This window comes from Bufo bufo, chromosome 8 (genome assembly GCF_905171765.1).
Source record: "Bufo bufo chromosome 8, aBufBuf1.1, whole genome shotgun sequence".
In the NCBI taxonomy this organism is placed as follows: Eukaryota; Metazoa; Chordata; class Amphibia; order Anura; family Bufonidae; genus Bufo; species Bufo bufo.
The window spans coordinates 24,037,297-24,050,873 of record NC_053396.1 but is presented as its reverse complement, the minus strand read 5'-3'; the positions used below and the strand labels follow the sequence as shown (position 1 = coordinate 24,050,873).

The window sequence follows — 13,577 nt, the reverse complement described above, 5'->3', positions numbered from 1 at the left end:
CAATGCTCTATTTTCTTGCGGAGCCGCGGACCGGAAAATCGGGGGGCGCTCTCTGCGGATGCGGAGAGCACACAGTGTGCTCTCCGCACCTCTTTCGGCCCCATAGAGAATGAATGGGTCCGCACACCCGTTCCGGATAATTGCGGAACGGATGCGGACCCATTCTACGGGACGTCTGAATGGAGCCTAACTCCCCTGGAATGTGCAGAGAAGACCGAGCGCACAGAATAGCCAGCCCAAGATTTCTGAAGCAACTTTACTCTTGATCTTGTCAAATGCGTTTCCTGTAGACAACGAATGGCCGGCGGATATCTCAGTAAGTACTGAAAATTACTATTTTTCCCCCGCCGCCCCCCCCCGCACATTCCAACTCTGCACTTTAGTCAGAGACGCCATTCCAATTCTTTACTTTACATAGATGTCGGACAAGTGTCCCCATGGGCCTAACTCTATAATGTACCACCATCAATATTAGTATGCTGATACCGGAATGTGCCCGAACCCCGACACCCCCTTCCCCCTTAGAGAAACTAAAATACAATGTGATTTAGCAGTAATACTCTCATAACATCGGGCTAACAAAAAAGAACTAGCCCAACATTTTCTGTAACATATTCCAGTCCAGCTCAGTTGTGAGGAAACGATCACTTCCATTCCTCGCGCTCCTTTAGTGAGACGTCCCCAGCAGCGTGCCCGAGAAGTCCATTCTTAGTCCACAACCGCCACTTCAGGAGACTAAGGCCTCTTTCACACGGGCGTTACGGATTGGGGCCGGATAGGATGCGGGTGCGTGGCGGGGAAATCGTGTGAGTGAGCACACAATTTCAGTCCGTTTTGATTGCGTTGCGTGGTTCAGTTTTTTCCGCGCCGGTGCAATGCGTTTTGCACGCGCGTGAGAAAAAACTGAATGCGGTACCCAGACCCGAACTTCTTCAATGAAGTTTAGGTTTGGGTTAGTTGTAGTGTAGATTTTATTATTTTTTCTTATAACATGGTTATAAGGGAAAATAATAGCATTCTTTAATACAGAATGTTTAGTAGAAGGCCAATTGAGGGTTAAAAAAAATATAAAAAATTGAACTCTCCTCCTCCATAGCTGCCGTTCTCTGCTCTTTCTTCAGGACCTGTGGTGACGTCACTGAGCTCATCACATGGTCCAATCACACGGTCCATCACCACGGTGATGGACCGTGTGATTGGACCATGTGATGTGATGTCACCGCAGGTCCTTTAGCCGGCAGCTCATGATTAAAGAAGTAAGAAGAGATCGGCAACTACGCGATCAAGAGGAGAAGGTGAGTTAATATTTTTTATTTTTATTTTTTTAATCCCTCCATCCACATTTTACTATGCATTCTGTATTGCGATTGCTATTATTTTCCCTTATAACCATGTTATAGGGGAAAATAATAAAGATTGGGTCCCCATCCCGATCGTCACCTAGCAACCATGCGTGAAAATTGCACCGCATCCGCACTTGCTTGCGGATGCTTCCGATTTTCACGCAGCCCCATTCATTTCTATGGGGCATGCGTTGGGTGAAAAACGCACAAAGAGGAGCATGCTGCGATTTTCACGCAACGCACAAGTGATGCGTGGAAATCACCGCTCATTTGCACAGCCCCATAGAAATGAATGGGTCCGGATTCAGTGCGGGGGCAATGCGTTCACCTCACGCATTGCACCCGCGCGGAAAACTCGCCCGTGTGAAAGGGGCCTTAACCTCCCACAGCGGGTTTAGATTTAATCCACGCCGTAGGTAGAGACTTCAAGTAAATTCAGGCTTTTGAGTGTGGTATTGCAGCTTGCTATTGCTGCCATTGCATCTTTCAAGGTAGGCTCTGCATTTTCATCCTCCTGACTCTGCTCCTTACGATCTTTGCTATTATGCTTCCTTGGAGCCATCTGTGACCCCTGCTCTTGTTGTTCCTCATCTGAGGAATTTTCATTCTCATTATAATCTGAGGCACAATGGGCCCCCTCTGAGTCTCCCCACCTCTCCTGCATATTCTTTTGATGTTTATGTGCGAACCTCTCAAGTCGCGCCGCTATCTTCTGGCGCGCTGCTGGCGTACTTCGGTCCTCCTCCTCCCCGGCGCCATGTTGGACCCGCGCCTCCGGCTCTGACTTCAGCAGTGTTTTACCTTTCTTCGTCATGTGGGTGGTTGAAGTAAGTGTTCCGCTCCTCTACCCCGCTAGAGGTATCGATATAGTTGTTAAGGCAGCGTTGCTTGCAGCTGGGACAGGCTGAAGTTCAGGATCCTGGCCGGAGCTCCTGAGACGCACGTCTCACTCCATGTGCTGTCAGGCCCCCGCCCCCCTTAGGGCAATTTTTTAATGATTTGCATTTTACTTCTTTTGGGTTAAAAATAATTTTTTCAACTGGTGTTTATAAAAAAAAAAATTTCAGCCATTTTTGTGATACAGGGGTTAAAATCAGCCTGTTAGGTTTCTTTCACACTAGTGTTAGGCTTGTCCGGCAGGCCGCGGTTTTTATCAGCCCACCTTTTGGCACGTTTGCCGTGCTGCGGCCGCATCTCCAGCCCGTCCCCATTATAGCGAATGTGGCCTGGCCGGTCTTCCAGCAGCACGTGTGCAAGCGTTAGTACGGGGACGGCAGACTGTTCCCCTGCCGAACATGCCTAACGCTAATGTGAAAGAAGCCTTAGAAGAGTATCACTTCTCAGTCCCTTCAGCTGGCAACTCATGTGAAGCCTCATCTCCTGACCTTATAAACACTCATTTAAAGGTAGGCTTACATGGCCCAAGTATTGGGCCAGTTAACAGGATCGGATCATGCAAACGATCCTGGGCCGTCTATAGGTTCTGCAGCTCACTCGATAGACGAGCAAAATGCTTGTTCATCGGGTGAAGTGATCGGAGGTGCGGACACCGCAATCATCGATCCCGGGCAGCAGATCGTGCCGTCTAATCACAGTTTTCGGCCCAGGAGCAATTATTATGTTTGGGGATGAGCGATAGCATTAGTGATCGCTTGTCCTCATACTGTGGAGGTGATCGCTGCATGTAAATGCAGAGCTTCACCTCCATGTAACAAGCAGCCGACTGTCAGGAATGAACACTTCCTTCCCGACAATCGGCTTCTCCTCCTTGCATCTAAATGCAGCTTAAGTCATTTCAATGGGTCCACAAAAAAAAGTTACTCCGTGTGCATTACGTTTCCGCAGGTCAGTTCCGCCAAAAAATAGAACATGTCCTATTATTGTCTGCATTACTTACAAGGACAGTACTGTTCTATTAGGGGCCAGCTGTTCCGTTCCGCAAAATACGGATTGCACACGGACGTCATCTGTATTTTGTTGCGGATCCGTTTTTTGCGGACCTACAAAATACATACAGTGATGTGCATGAGCCCTTATACAGATGCCATCCACAGCAGCCTTTAACCTATGAATGGACCATTTGTGAATGGGCGCTTGTAGCTCGGGGGCCGTTTGTCCACTTCTGCAGCCGTTTTTTCCTAGGCTTCTAAAAAAAATGAATCAACTTTGCAAATAATCTTAATAAAAAAAGTCTCACCATGTTGGGTATACAACGTTTATGCAGATCTGTGTGTCTCCATGGTTACAGACTACAAACATCCCTGTGTAGTCTGATCCTGCAGGGCTGCTCCTTTCCACCTGTATGCTAAGGTATCAAAGATAGATGGGAAAGATAGAAGGCAGTATAGCTGCTTGATCAGACTACACACTGTAGTTTGTAGTCTGTTACCATGGAGACATAGTCCTGCATAGGAGCGGTTTGGTACAGATTCCATTGACTGCATTATAAGGTGCAGTTATGTTTTGGGGTCCTTCTATGACGATGATGGCTTGTGTAATGACCTGCACGTATTCAGATAATGGTCTGAATGAACGGCTGCATGAGCGCTTGGAGCTTTAGTGCCGCTGTCAGTTTCCATTATTGTTGGCAGCACCTCCTCCCTTTATGCAGGGAGAGAAAAAAAATCAGTTTTATGCTGTCAAGCATTAACCCCTCCTTTGTAAAACGCGACACTTCAGTGAGTGGAACCAATGTCTTTGCCTCACATTGAAGTGTTTAAATTCAATCAAGCGGCCAGCAGAGGGCACCATTGCGCTCTACTGTAATCAAACACGAGTCTGTGGCTTGGTTATTTCTTCATTTTAATGCAGTCTATGTCCAGGCTAGGTCGACAAAAAGGGAACAACTACACTGCGACCTGTCTTGCACTGATGTCCCGCAACATTTTTTATAATGATAGTCAGGGGTGTCGCACAAAAATCCAACTTGGCTCCCTGATGTACACTGATCGCAGGTTGTGCCGATGCAGCGATCCGCCGTACTCTCATTTGTCAACTTGGCAGCAAATGCACAGTTTCCCTGCAGCGCCACCACAGGTGAAATGAATTATTACACAGTATCCATTGAAATGAATGACCGCTTCATAGGACATGAGCCGGCAGTCCAATTATAAGGCCTCATGCACTCGGCTATCAGCTGCACAGACTCGGGGCTGAAGGCTTTACTGAGTAGCTGCAGGCAGGAGGAGACAAATGCTGGGCACAGGAGCTGACAGAGGAGTTCTGCAGAGCATTGCACAATAACAGTTTAAGGGGAAGATCCTGTGTGTATCAGTGTCATTATACAGCTGGGACTTGTAGTTCTACGCATAAAACATGCTGCAGAGTCTCCCAGCAGGCAGACATGTCACTCAGGGCAGCTCTTGTATTCACTCCCTTTGCAGAGAAGGAGGAGGGGGAGAGATTGTTGTTACTGCAGTAACAAAGGGCCAGAAGAGAGCCAGAGAAATGAGGAAATAGATATTTTTTTGCTGAAAACTTGCTTAGCTTAGTTATATATTGCTGACGATCAGATTTACAGTGCTATATATATTTTTTTTAGTAACTCGGACAACCCCTTTAAAGGGTTTCTGTCATGAGAAAGACGTTATGTATCTGGCTGACTTTAGCGATGTGCTGATGTCAGCAGTACATAACAGTGTGCTTTATAACTCCCTACCTGCCGCCGTTCTCTTACAATAAAGACTTTTACAATATGCTAATGAGCCTCTAGGTGCTACTGGGGCGTTGCTTCAGCACCTAGAGGCTCCGTCTACTCACCCTTTGGCACGCCCAGGTCCAGTTGATTGACTGGCGAATTCTCCTCTTCGTCCAGAAAATCCCCGTCCCGATTAGTATTCGGCGCAGGCGCAGTGAGTGAAGGATGCGCTCCTGCTGCCGGCCTCACTCACTGCACCGGCTTCACTCACTGTGCAGGCGCCATCCCGTTTAGTATTCGGCGCAGGCGCAGTGAGTGAAGGACGCGCTCCTGCTCCCGGCCTCACTCACTTTACCTGCAGCGGCTTCACTCACTGTGCAGGCGCCATGCCGTTTAGTATTCGGCGCAGTGAGTGAAGGACGCGATCCTGCTGCCGGCCTCACTCACTGCGCATGCACCGGCTTCACTCACTGTGGAGGCGCTGTCCCGTTTAGTATTCGGCGCAGGCACAGTGAGTGAAGGACGCGCTCCTGGAGCGCGCCCTTCACTCACTGCCCCTGCGCCGAATACTAAACGGGACGGCGCAGGCGTGGGATTTACTGGACAAAGAGGAGAACTCTCCAGTCAATCAACTGGACCTGGGCGTGCCAAAGTGTGAGTAGACTGAGCCGCTGAAGCAACGCCCTCATAGCACCTAGAGGCTCATTAGCATATTTTAAAAGTCTTTATTTTAAGAGAACGGCGGCAGCGTGAGGCAGGGAGTTATAAAGCATAATGTTATGTACTGCTGACATCAGCACATCGCTGTCAGTCAGCTACAGAACGTTATTTCTAAAGACAGAAACCCTTTAAAGGGCATCTGTCAGCAGTTTTGTACCTATGACACTGGCTGACCTGTTACATGTGCACTTGGCAGCTGAAGACATCTGTGTTGGTCCCATGTTCATAGGTGTCCACATTACTGAGAAAAATGAGCTTTTAATATATGCAAATGAGACTCTAGGAGCAATGGGGGCGTCACCATTACACCTATATGAAAACTTCATTTTTCTCAGCAATGCAAACACATACAGTCCTGATCAAAAGTTTAAGACCACTTGAAAAATGGCAAAAAATCATATTTTACATTGTTGGAACTTAACAAGGTCCCAAGTAGAGCTTCAACATGACACACGAAGAAATGGGAGTGAGACAAAACATTTTTTGAGCATTTAATTTAATGAAAACAATAAATAAACTGAAACAGGCTGATTTTCAGCTGATCCAAATTTTAGGACCACATGCCTTTTAAAAGGCCAAATCTGTGCAAAGATGTGGATTCATTGTCATTCTCTGTCAGGTAGTCACACGTTGTGATGGCAAAGGCAAAAAAACTCTCCCTTTTTGAACGTGGTCGGGTTGTTGAACTCGGTGTCTGACTGGGGTACCTAGGGCCCACCAGTAAAATATATTTTGGGGGCCACCGTACGGATACATTCGAATATAATAAATAATGTAACAATTTTTTCATATGAACAGAGGCTGGTTGAGGTGCTGTACATTTAATATATATGTATGAAGTGCAGTAAGTCTATTATGTTATGTTCCACTTGTGCAGGGGGTGGGAGATTAGGGGCCCCCCTTGCTCAGGGGCCCACCGGGGGATTCCCCTGTACCCCTGTGGGTCAGTCCGAGCCTGGTTAAACTGCATAAGCAGGGTCTCTCACAGCGCGCCATCGCTGCTGAGGTGGGACGCAGTAAGACAGTCATTTGGAATTTCTTAAATGATCCTGAGAGTTATGGAACAAAAAAGTAAAGTGGAAAACCCAAAAACATTTCACCAGCACTGAGCCGGAGGATCCAATTGGCTGTTCCTCAAGACACTGGCCGATCCTCGACCCAAATTAAGGCCCTTACTGGTGCTGACTGCAGCCCCATAACCATCAGACGGCATCTGAGGCTGAAGGGCTTCAAAAACAAAAAATGTCTTCAAAGACCTCGTCTCCTTGAACGCCACAGAACTGCTCGTGTGGACTTTGCAAGAGAGCACCAAACATGGGACATTCAAAGGTGGAAGAAAGTTTTATTCTCTGATGAGAAAAAATGTAACCTTGATGGTCCTGATGGTTTCCAACGTTACTGCCATGACAAGCAGATCCCACCTGAGATGTTTTCTACGAGCCACAGTGGAGGGGGCGCCATAATGGTCTGGGGGGCTTTTTCCTTCAGTGGAACAATGGAGCTTCAGGAAGTGCAGGGGCGTCAAACGGCCGCTGACTATGTCCAGATGTTGCAGAGAGCATTCCTCATGACCGAGGGCCCTCGTCTGTGTGGTAACGACTGGGTTTTCCAACAGGACAACGCTACAGTACACAATGCCCGCAGGACAAAGGACTTCTTCCAGGAGAATAACATCACTCTTTTGGCCCATCCTGCGTGTTCCCCTGATCTAAATCCAATTGAGAACCTTTGGGGATGGATGGCAAGGGAAGTTTACAGAAATGGACAACAGTTCCAGACAGTAGATGGCCTTCGTGCGGCCGTCTTCACCACTTGGAGAAATGTTCCCACTCACCTCATGGAAACGCTTGCATCAAGCATGCCGAAACAATAACGGCGGAGCTTCTCATTACTGAGTTCATGTCTGGAAGTTGGATTTCTGTTTTGGGGGACGGTTTAGTTTTTTTTTGGGAGGTGTGGTCCTAAACTTTTGATCAGCTGAAAAACAGCCTGTTTCAGTTTAATCGTTGTTTTCATTAAATTGAATGCTCCAAAAATGTTTTGTCTCACTCCCATCTCTTCTTGTTGCATGTTGAAGCTCTACTTGGAACCTTGTTAAGATCCAGCCATGCTACATAGGATATTTTGCCATTTTTCAAGTGGTCTTAAACTTTTGATCAGGACTGTATGAACATGGGACCAACTCAGATGTCTTCAGCTGCCAAGTGCACATGTAACAAGTCAGCCAGTGTCATAGATACAGAACTGCTGACAGACGCCCTTTAAGGCTGTTGTAGCTACATCATGTCGGATATATTGATGAGAATTTTCAGCTTGTTCATGAATGGAAATATCACGGGTATTTATGCAAAATATGTATTCCCCAAATCTAATACTGTGATTTCCCTCCCCACAGTCTGCTGAGGCGTCTGGTTACACTGATATCCAAACAAGCTACGCTCCTCGCATCCAACGAGGCTTTCAAGAAACAAGCAGAGAGCGCAAGTGATGCTGCCAAGAAGTACATGGAGGAGAATGACAAGTTTAAGAAGGTATCACACACGGGCCAGTATACAGATGATGGAAGAGCGGTGCAAGATCCTGCTTATCCGAAATCCAGTACTGATCCAAATCTAGTCTCTCTGTATTCAGTCCGACGCTCTTAGGCTAGCCTACACTTTGACGCTAGTTGGGTGACACTTTAATAAGAAATTGGGATCAAATTTCAAGGAGGTTTCTGGCATAGGATAGGTGAGTGTTTCACCCCGAACGTAGGGCCTGGAGCGCCACAGCCCCTTCACCGCAGTACCTATGACGGCAAATTAGAAGATTACAGGCTGCCGTAACTAGTGCCCATAGAAGACTACAGGCTGCTGTAAGTAGTGCCCATAGAAGACTACAGGCTGCCGTAACTAGTGCCCATAGAAGACTACAGGCTGCCGTAACTAGTGCCCATAGAAGACTACAGGCTGCCGTAAGTAGTGCCCATAGAAGACTACAGGCTGCCGTAAGTAGTGCCCATGGAAGATTACAGGCTGCCATAACTAGTGCCCATAGAAGACTACAGGCTGCTGTAAGTAGTGCCCATGGAAGATTACAGGCTGCCGTAACTAGTGCCCATAGAAGACTACAGGCTGCCGTAAGTAGTGCCCATAGAAGACTACAGGCTGCCGTAAGTAGTGCCCATAGAAGACTACAGGCTGCCGTAAGTAGTGCCCATAGAAGACTACAGGCTGCCGTAAGTAGTGCCCATAGAAGACTACAGGCTGCCGTAAGTAGTGCCCATAGAAGACTACAGGCTGCTGTAACTAGTGCCCATAGAAGACTACAGGCTGCTGTAACTAGTGCCCATAGAAGACTACAGGCTGCCGTAACTAGTGCCCATAGAAGACTACAGGCTGCCGTAAGTAGTGCCCATAGAAGACTACAGGCTGCCGTAAGTAGTGCCCATAGAAGACTACAGGCTGCCGTAAGTAGTGCCCATAGAAGACTACAGGTTGCCGTAAGTAGTGCCCATAGAAGACTACAGGCTGCTGTAACTAGTGCCCATAGAAGACTACAGGCTGCTGTAACTAGTGCCCATAGAAGACTACAGGCTGCCGTAAGTAGTGCCCATAGAAGACTACAGGTTGCCGTAAGTAGTGCCCATAGAAGACTACAGGCTGCTGTAACTAGTGCCCATAGAAGACTACAGGCTGCTGTAAGTAGTGCCCATAGAAGACTACAGGCTGCCGTAAGTAGTGCCCATAGAAGACTACAGGCTGCTGTAAGTAGTGCCCATAGAAGACTACAGGCTGCCGTAAGTAGTGCCCATAGAAGACTACAGGCTGCCGTAAGTAGTGCCCATAGAAGACTACAGGCTGCTGTAACTAGTGCCCATAGAAGACTACAGGCTGCTGTAACTAGTGCCCATAGAAGACTACAGGCTGCTGTAAGTAGTGCCCATAGAAGACTACAGGCTGCTGTAAGTAGTGCCCATAGAAGACTACAGGCTGCTGTAAGTAGTGCCCATAGAAGACTACAGGCTGCTGTAACTAGTGCCCATAGAAGACTACAGGCTGCCGTAACTAGTGCCCATAGAAGACTCTAAAAATTAGTTTTTCACCTTTTCCAAAAACATATTAAAGGTGCTGTCCAGGATTAGAAAAACACGACTGCTTTTCTTCTGAAAACAGCACCACCCCTGTCCATGGGATGTGTGTGGTATTGCAGCTCAGCTTTATTGAAGTAAATGTGGCAGAGCTGCAATACCGTAAACAACCTATGGACAGGAGTGGTGCTTTTCTTAGAAGAAAGCAACCATCTTTTTCTACTCCTGGACAACCGGTTTAATCTCTGCTTCTGCTTCCTCCAGCAACTGAAAGCCGCCGGGGTTGAGGTTGCAGATGTACCTGAAATAAATGCTGAGAAGGAGAACAAGAAGCTCCTTACAGAAGTCAAGAAACTCAAAGAAGAACTAGAGTCCACCAAGAAATGTAAGTAGTTCCCCAGTTAACATGTCCTCCATTAACCGTCCTCCTCAGTATATAACCTGTATACTCCCTATAAAATATATATATACATACCGTATTTTTCGCTTTATGAGACGCACCTGATAAGACGCACCCCAGGTTTAACGGGATTCTGTCACCTCGTTTTAGGTTATAGAGATGCGGACATGCACGGCTAGATCGCCGCTAGCATGTCCGCAATATACCGGTCCTATAGGGCTGTGTTCTTTTATTTAGTTAAAAAAATGATTTTAAAGATATGTAAATGGCCCTGGTAAGGAGCCCAAGGGGCTGTACTAACCTTCTTGGTGCCCAGCCACGCCCCCGTGTGAAGGAGCCCAGCACCGCCTGCGTCCTCCGAATCTCCTCCTTTCTTCACAGTTAGATTGCCGTAATCTCGTGATGCGCGAGATCAGTCCCCCATAAATATCAGGACATCAGATCAGGCCCCCATATCAGTACATCACATTTGACACCCTTATCAGGACATCACATGAGCCCTTTACATCAGACCTGAGATCAGCCGACCTTATCAGACCCTCGTCAGACCCCGGATCAGCCCACCTTGTCAGACCCCGCATCAGCCCACCTTGTCAGACCCCGCATCAGCCCACCTTGTCAGACCCCGCATCAGCCCACCTTGTCAGACCCCGCATCAGCCCACCTTGTCAGACCCCGCATCAGCCCACCTTGTCAGACCCCGCATCAGCCCACCTTGTCAGACCCCGCATCAGCCCACCTTGTCAGACCCCGCATCAGCCCACCTTGTCAGACCCCGCATCAGCCCACCTTGTCAGACCCCGCATCAGCCCACCTTGTCAGACCCCGCATCAGCCCACCTTGTCAGACCCCGCATCAGCCCACCTTGTCAGACCCCGCATCAGCCCACCTTGTCAGACCCCGCATCAGCCCACCTTGTCAGACCCCGCATCAGCCCACCTTGTCAGACCCCGCATCAGCCCACCTTGTCAGACCCCCTTCAGACTTCAAATCAGATTAAAATAAAAAACTTATTTTACCTATCCTGTCCCGTGGCTCCTCTCCACCTCCGGCAGAGGTTGCATTCCCTACCTACTGGCCTGCGCTGCTCTGTCACCTGACTGCGTGCAGCGTCAGGTCATAGTGCGCACACTACGTCCTGACACTGTACGCAGTGAAGCGCCGGCCCCAGGAGTGAAGACCGGGAGGGTGGCTATTACAAGCGCTTGCAGCGCTTCACTCCCTGCTCCAGGCACCTAATGCATACTAGTGAGCGCTTCCATATGGAAGCGCTCACTAGTATTTGCTTTATAAGACGCATGGCCATTTCCCCCCCCCCCCCACACTTTTTTGGGGGAGAAGTGCGTCTTATAACGTGAAAAATACTGTATATAACCTGTATACTCCTTATATATGTATATAACCTGTGGACTCCCTATAATATATATAACCTGTAGACTATAATGTATATATAACCTTTATACTCCCTATAATGTGTATATATAACCTTTATACTCCCTATAATGTATATATAACCTTTATACTCCCTGCTCACATCCTGCAATTTGCTTCCGTCAATGATTTGTCTGGTAGACGAGGACAATTGCTGCCGTGTAGTCCTCCTCACTCCTTGACCCGCCATGGAAGGTTGCATCGTCCTTATGGGTTATTATCTCGGGGAATGCTGAAGTGACGAGATCCTGTTTTGGAAACTCAGTCTCCATAGGGAACAACAGCTGTAAACGGTCTATCTGACCGCCACTGACCAAAGGGGTTTTCTGCTTCTGACATCCCCCTGTAGTTATCAGAGAAATGGCAGTGACAGCAGCGGGAACCCCTGTGATCCTCTTATCAGGAAACCTCACAGAAAAAAAAGTGTATTTTCAGAATCGGACATCCCTTTTATTATTTGGCTTTTCCAGGAACAGACGGTTGATTGGCAGTGATGCTAATCAGATATCGATGACCTATCCCATTGAAGGCTAAAACTACGACTCCCAGCATGCTCTATCCATTTCTACGGAGTTCTGAGAACAGCCAAGCAAGTGCACATCTTGGGAGTTGTAGTTTTGTCACAGCTGGAGTGCCGGAGGTTAGCCATCACAGCCCTATCCTGATGGCATATCCATCGCCAGGATATGCCCCAATGTCTGATAGGTGCGGGTCCCACCTCTGGATCCCACTCATATACTGCAAAGAGATGGAGGACGCACCGCGCGTGTGCGGCCACTCTCTATTCATTTCTGTGGGAGTGCCGGAAATAGCCGAACGCTGGCTCAGCTATTTCCGTAAGCCCCATTGAAGTGAATGGAGCGGTGGCCGCGCTTGTGCGATGCGCTTCCCTTTTCATTTCAATGGGAGGGACTTCCGAAAATAGCCAAGCTCTCCGGCCCTTTCCGATCTCTGTTCTAAGTATAGGTGTGGGACCGGCTCCTATCAGACATTGGGGGCATGTACTAGTAATATGTCTCCAATTACGTTTTCTTAGGATAGGTCTACAGTATCTGATTGGTGGGGGTCCGATATCCGGCATCCCTGCCAATCAGCTGTTTGAAGAGGCCGTGGAGCTGCATCGAGCACTGCGGCCTCTTCTCAGCTCACCAAGCACAGCGCCGTCCATTGTATAGTGGCTGTGCTTGGTATTGCAGCCCAGACCCATTTACTTGAATAGGACTGATCTGCACCTTGGCCATGTGCCCAATGAGCGTGACCTATCAAAAGTTTAGATTAGTAGGGGTCTGAGCACTGAGACCCCCACCGATCCCTAGAACAAGGGGAGAGAAGCGCACACACACATATTCAGCTCTCCTCTCTGGAATTGAGACGGACTCATATGGTGGCCGTCTTGTGCAGCGAGGGGAGAGAGCGCACTATACACGTGTTTCTCTCCCCTCATTCTAGGGATCGGGTGGGGTCTCAGCGCTCAGACTCCCACCACTCTTGTGCATAGGCTGTGCCTGGTTCTGCAGCTGACCCCCGTTCATTGATCTGCAGTAAATGATAGCTCATGGAGGAGAGTGGCGCCGTTTCTGGAAGAAAGCAGCCGCGTCTTTCTAATTTCCTACAACTCCTTTTGAGCGCGTTCTCCCTCTGCCTCACAAAGTGAGATTGACGCTGCCACTTGCAGAATAGACCCACAGGGGACAATACGAATATTGTTAGGAGTAAACATAGACCTGCATCTGTTGATGAAGAAGAGAATGGCTTCGAATAAAACCTCTTCTATGCAAACAGCAGCCCAGATCTCAGCTTCTTATACCCTTTGCTGCGGAAGTGGAGATTTTGCTGAAAACTTTTTTTCTCTCTCAAACTTCTGATGACTGGACGTCTTGGTAGGAGGTCACATATATGCCCTGTAATGTGTTTGAGGAGCAGATCCATGTGCCCTTCCAAGCTTTATAACATAACCGCCATCCCCTGTCACCTTCA

At 48.2% G+C, this 13,577-nt stretch overlaps 1 protein-coding gene across 1 annotated transcript in view; it reads left to right on the top strand.

Moving 5' to 3' along the window:
* The window catches only part of BCAP31 (B cell receptor associated protein 31), a 56,013-nt gene that overhangs the window by 27,286 nt on the left and 15,150 nt on the right, over positions 1-13,577 (top strand). The window contains exons 5-6 of the mRNA XM_040442745.1: positions 8,096-8,231; positions 10,034-10,154. Coding sequence (XP_040298679.1) covers positions 8,096-8,231; positions 10,034-10,154 — 257 coding nt within the window. The remainder of the gene's footprint in view (positions 1-8,095; positions 8,232-10,033; positions 10,155-13,577) is intronic.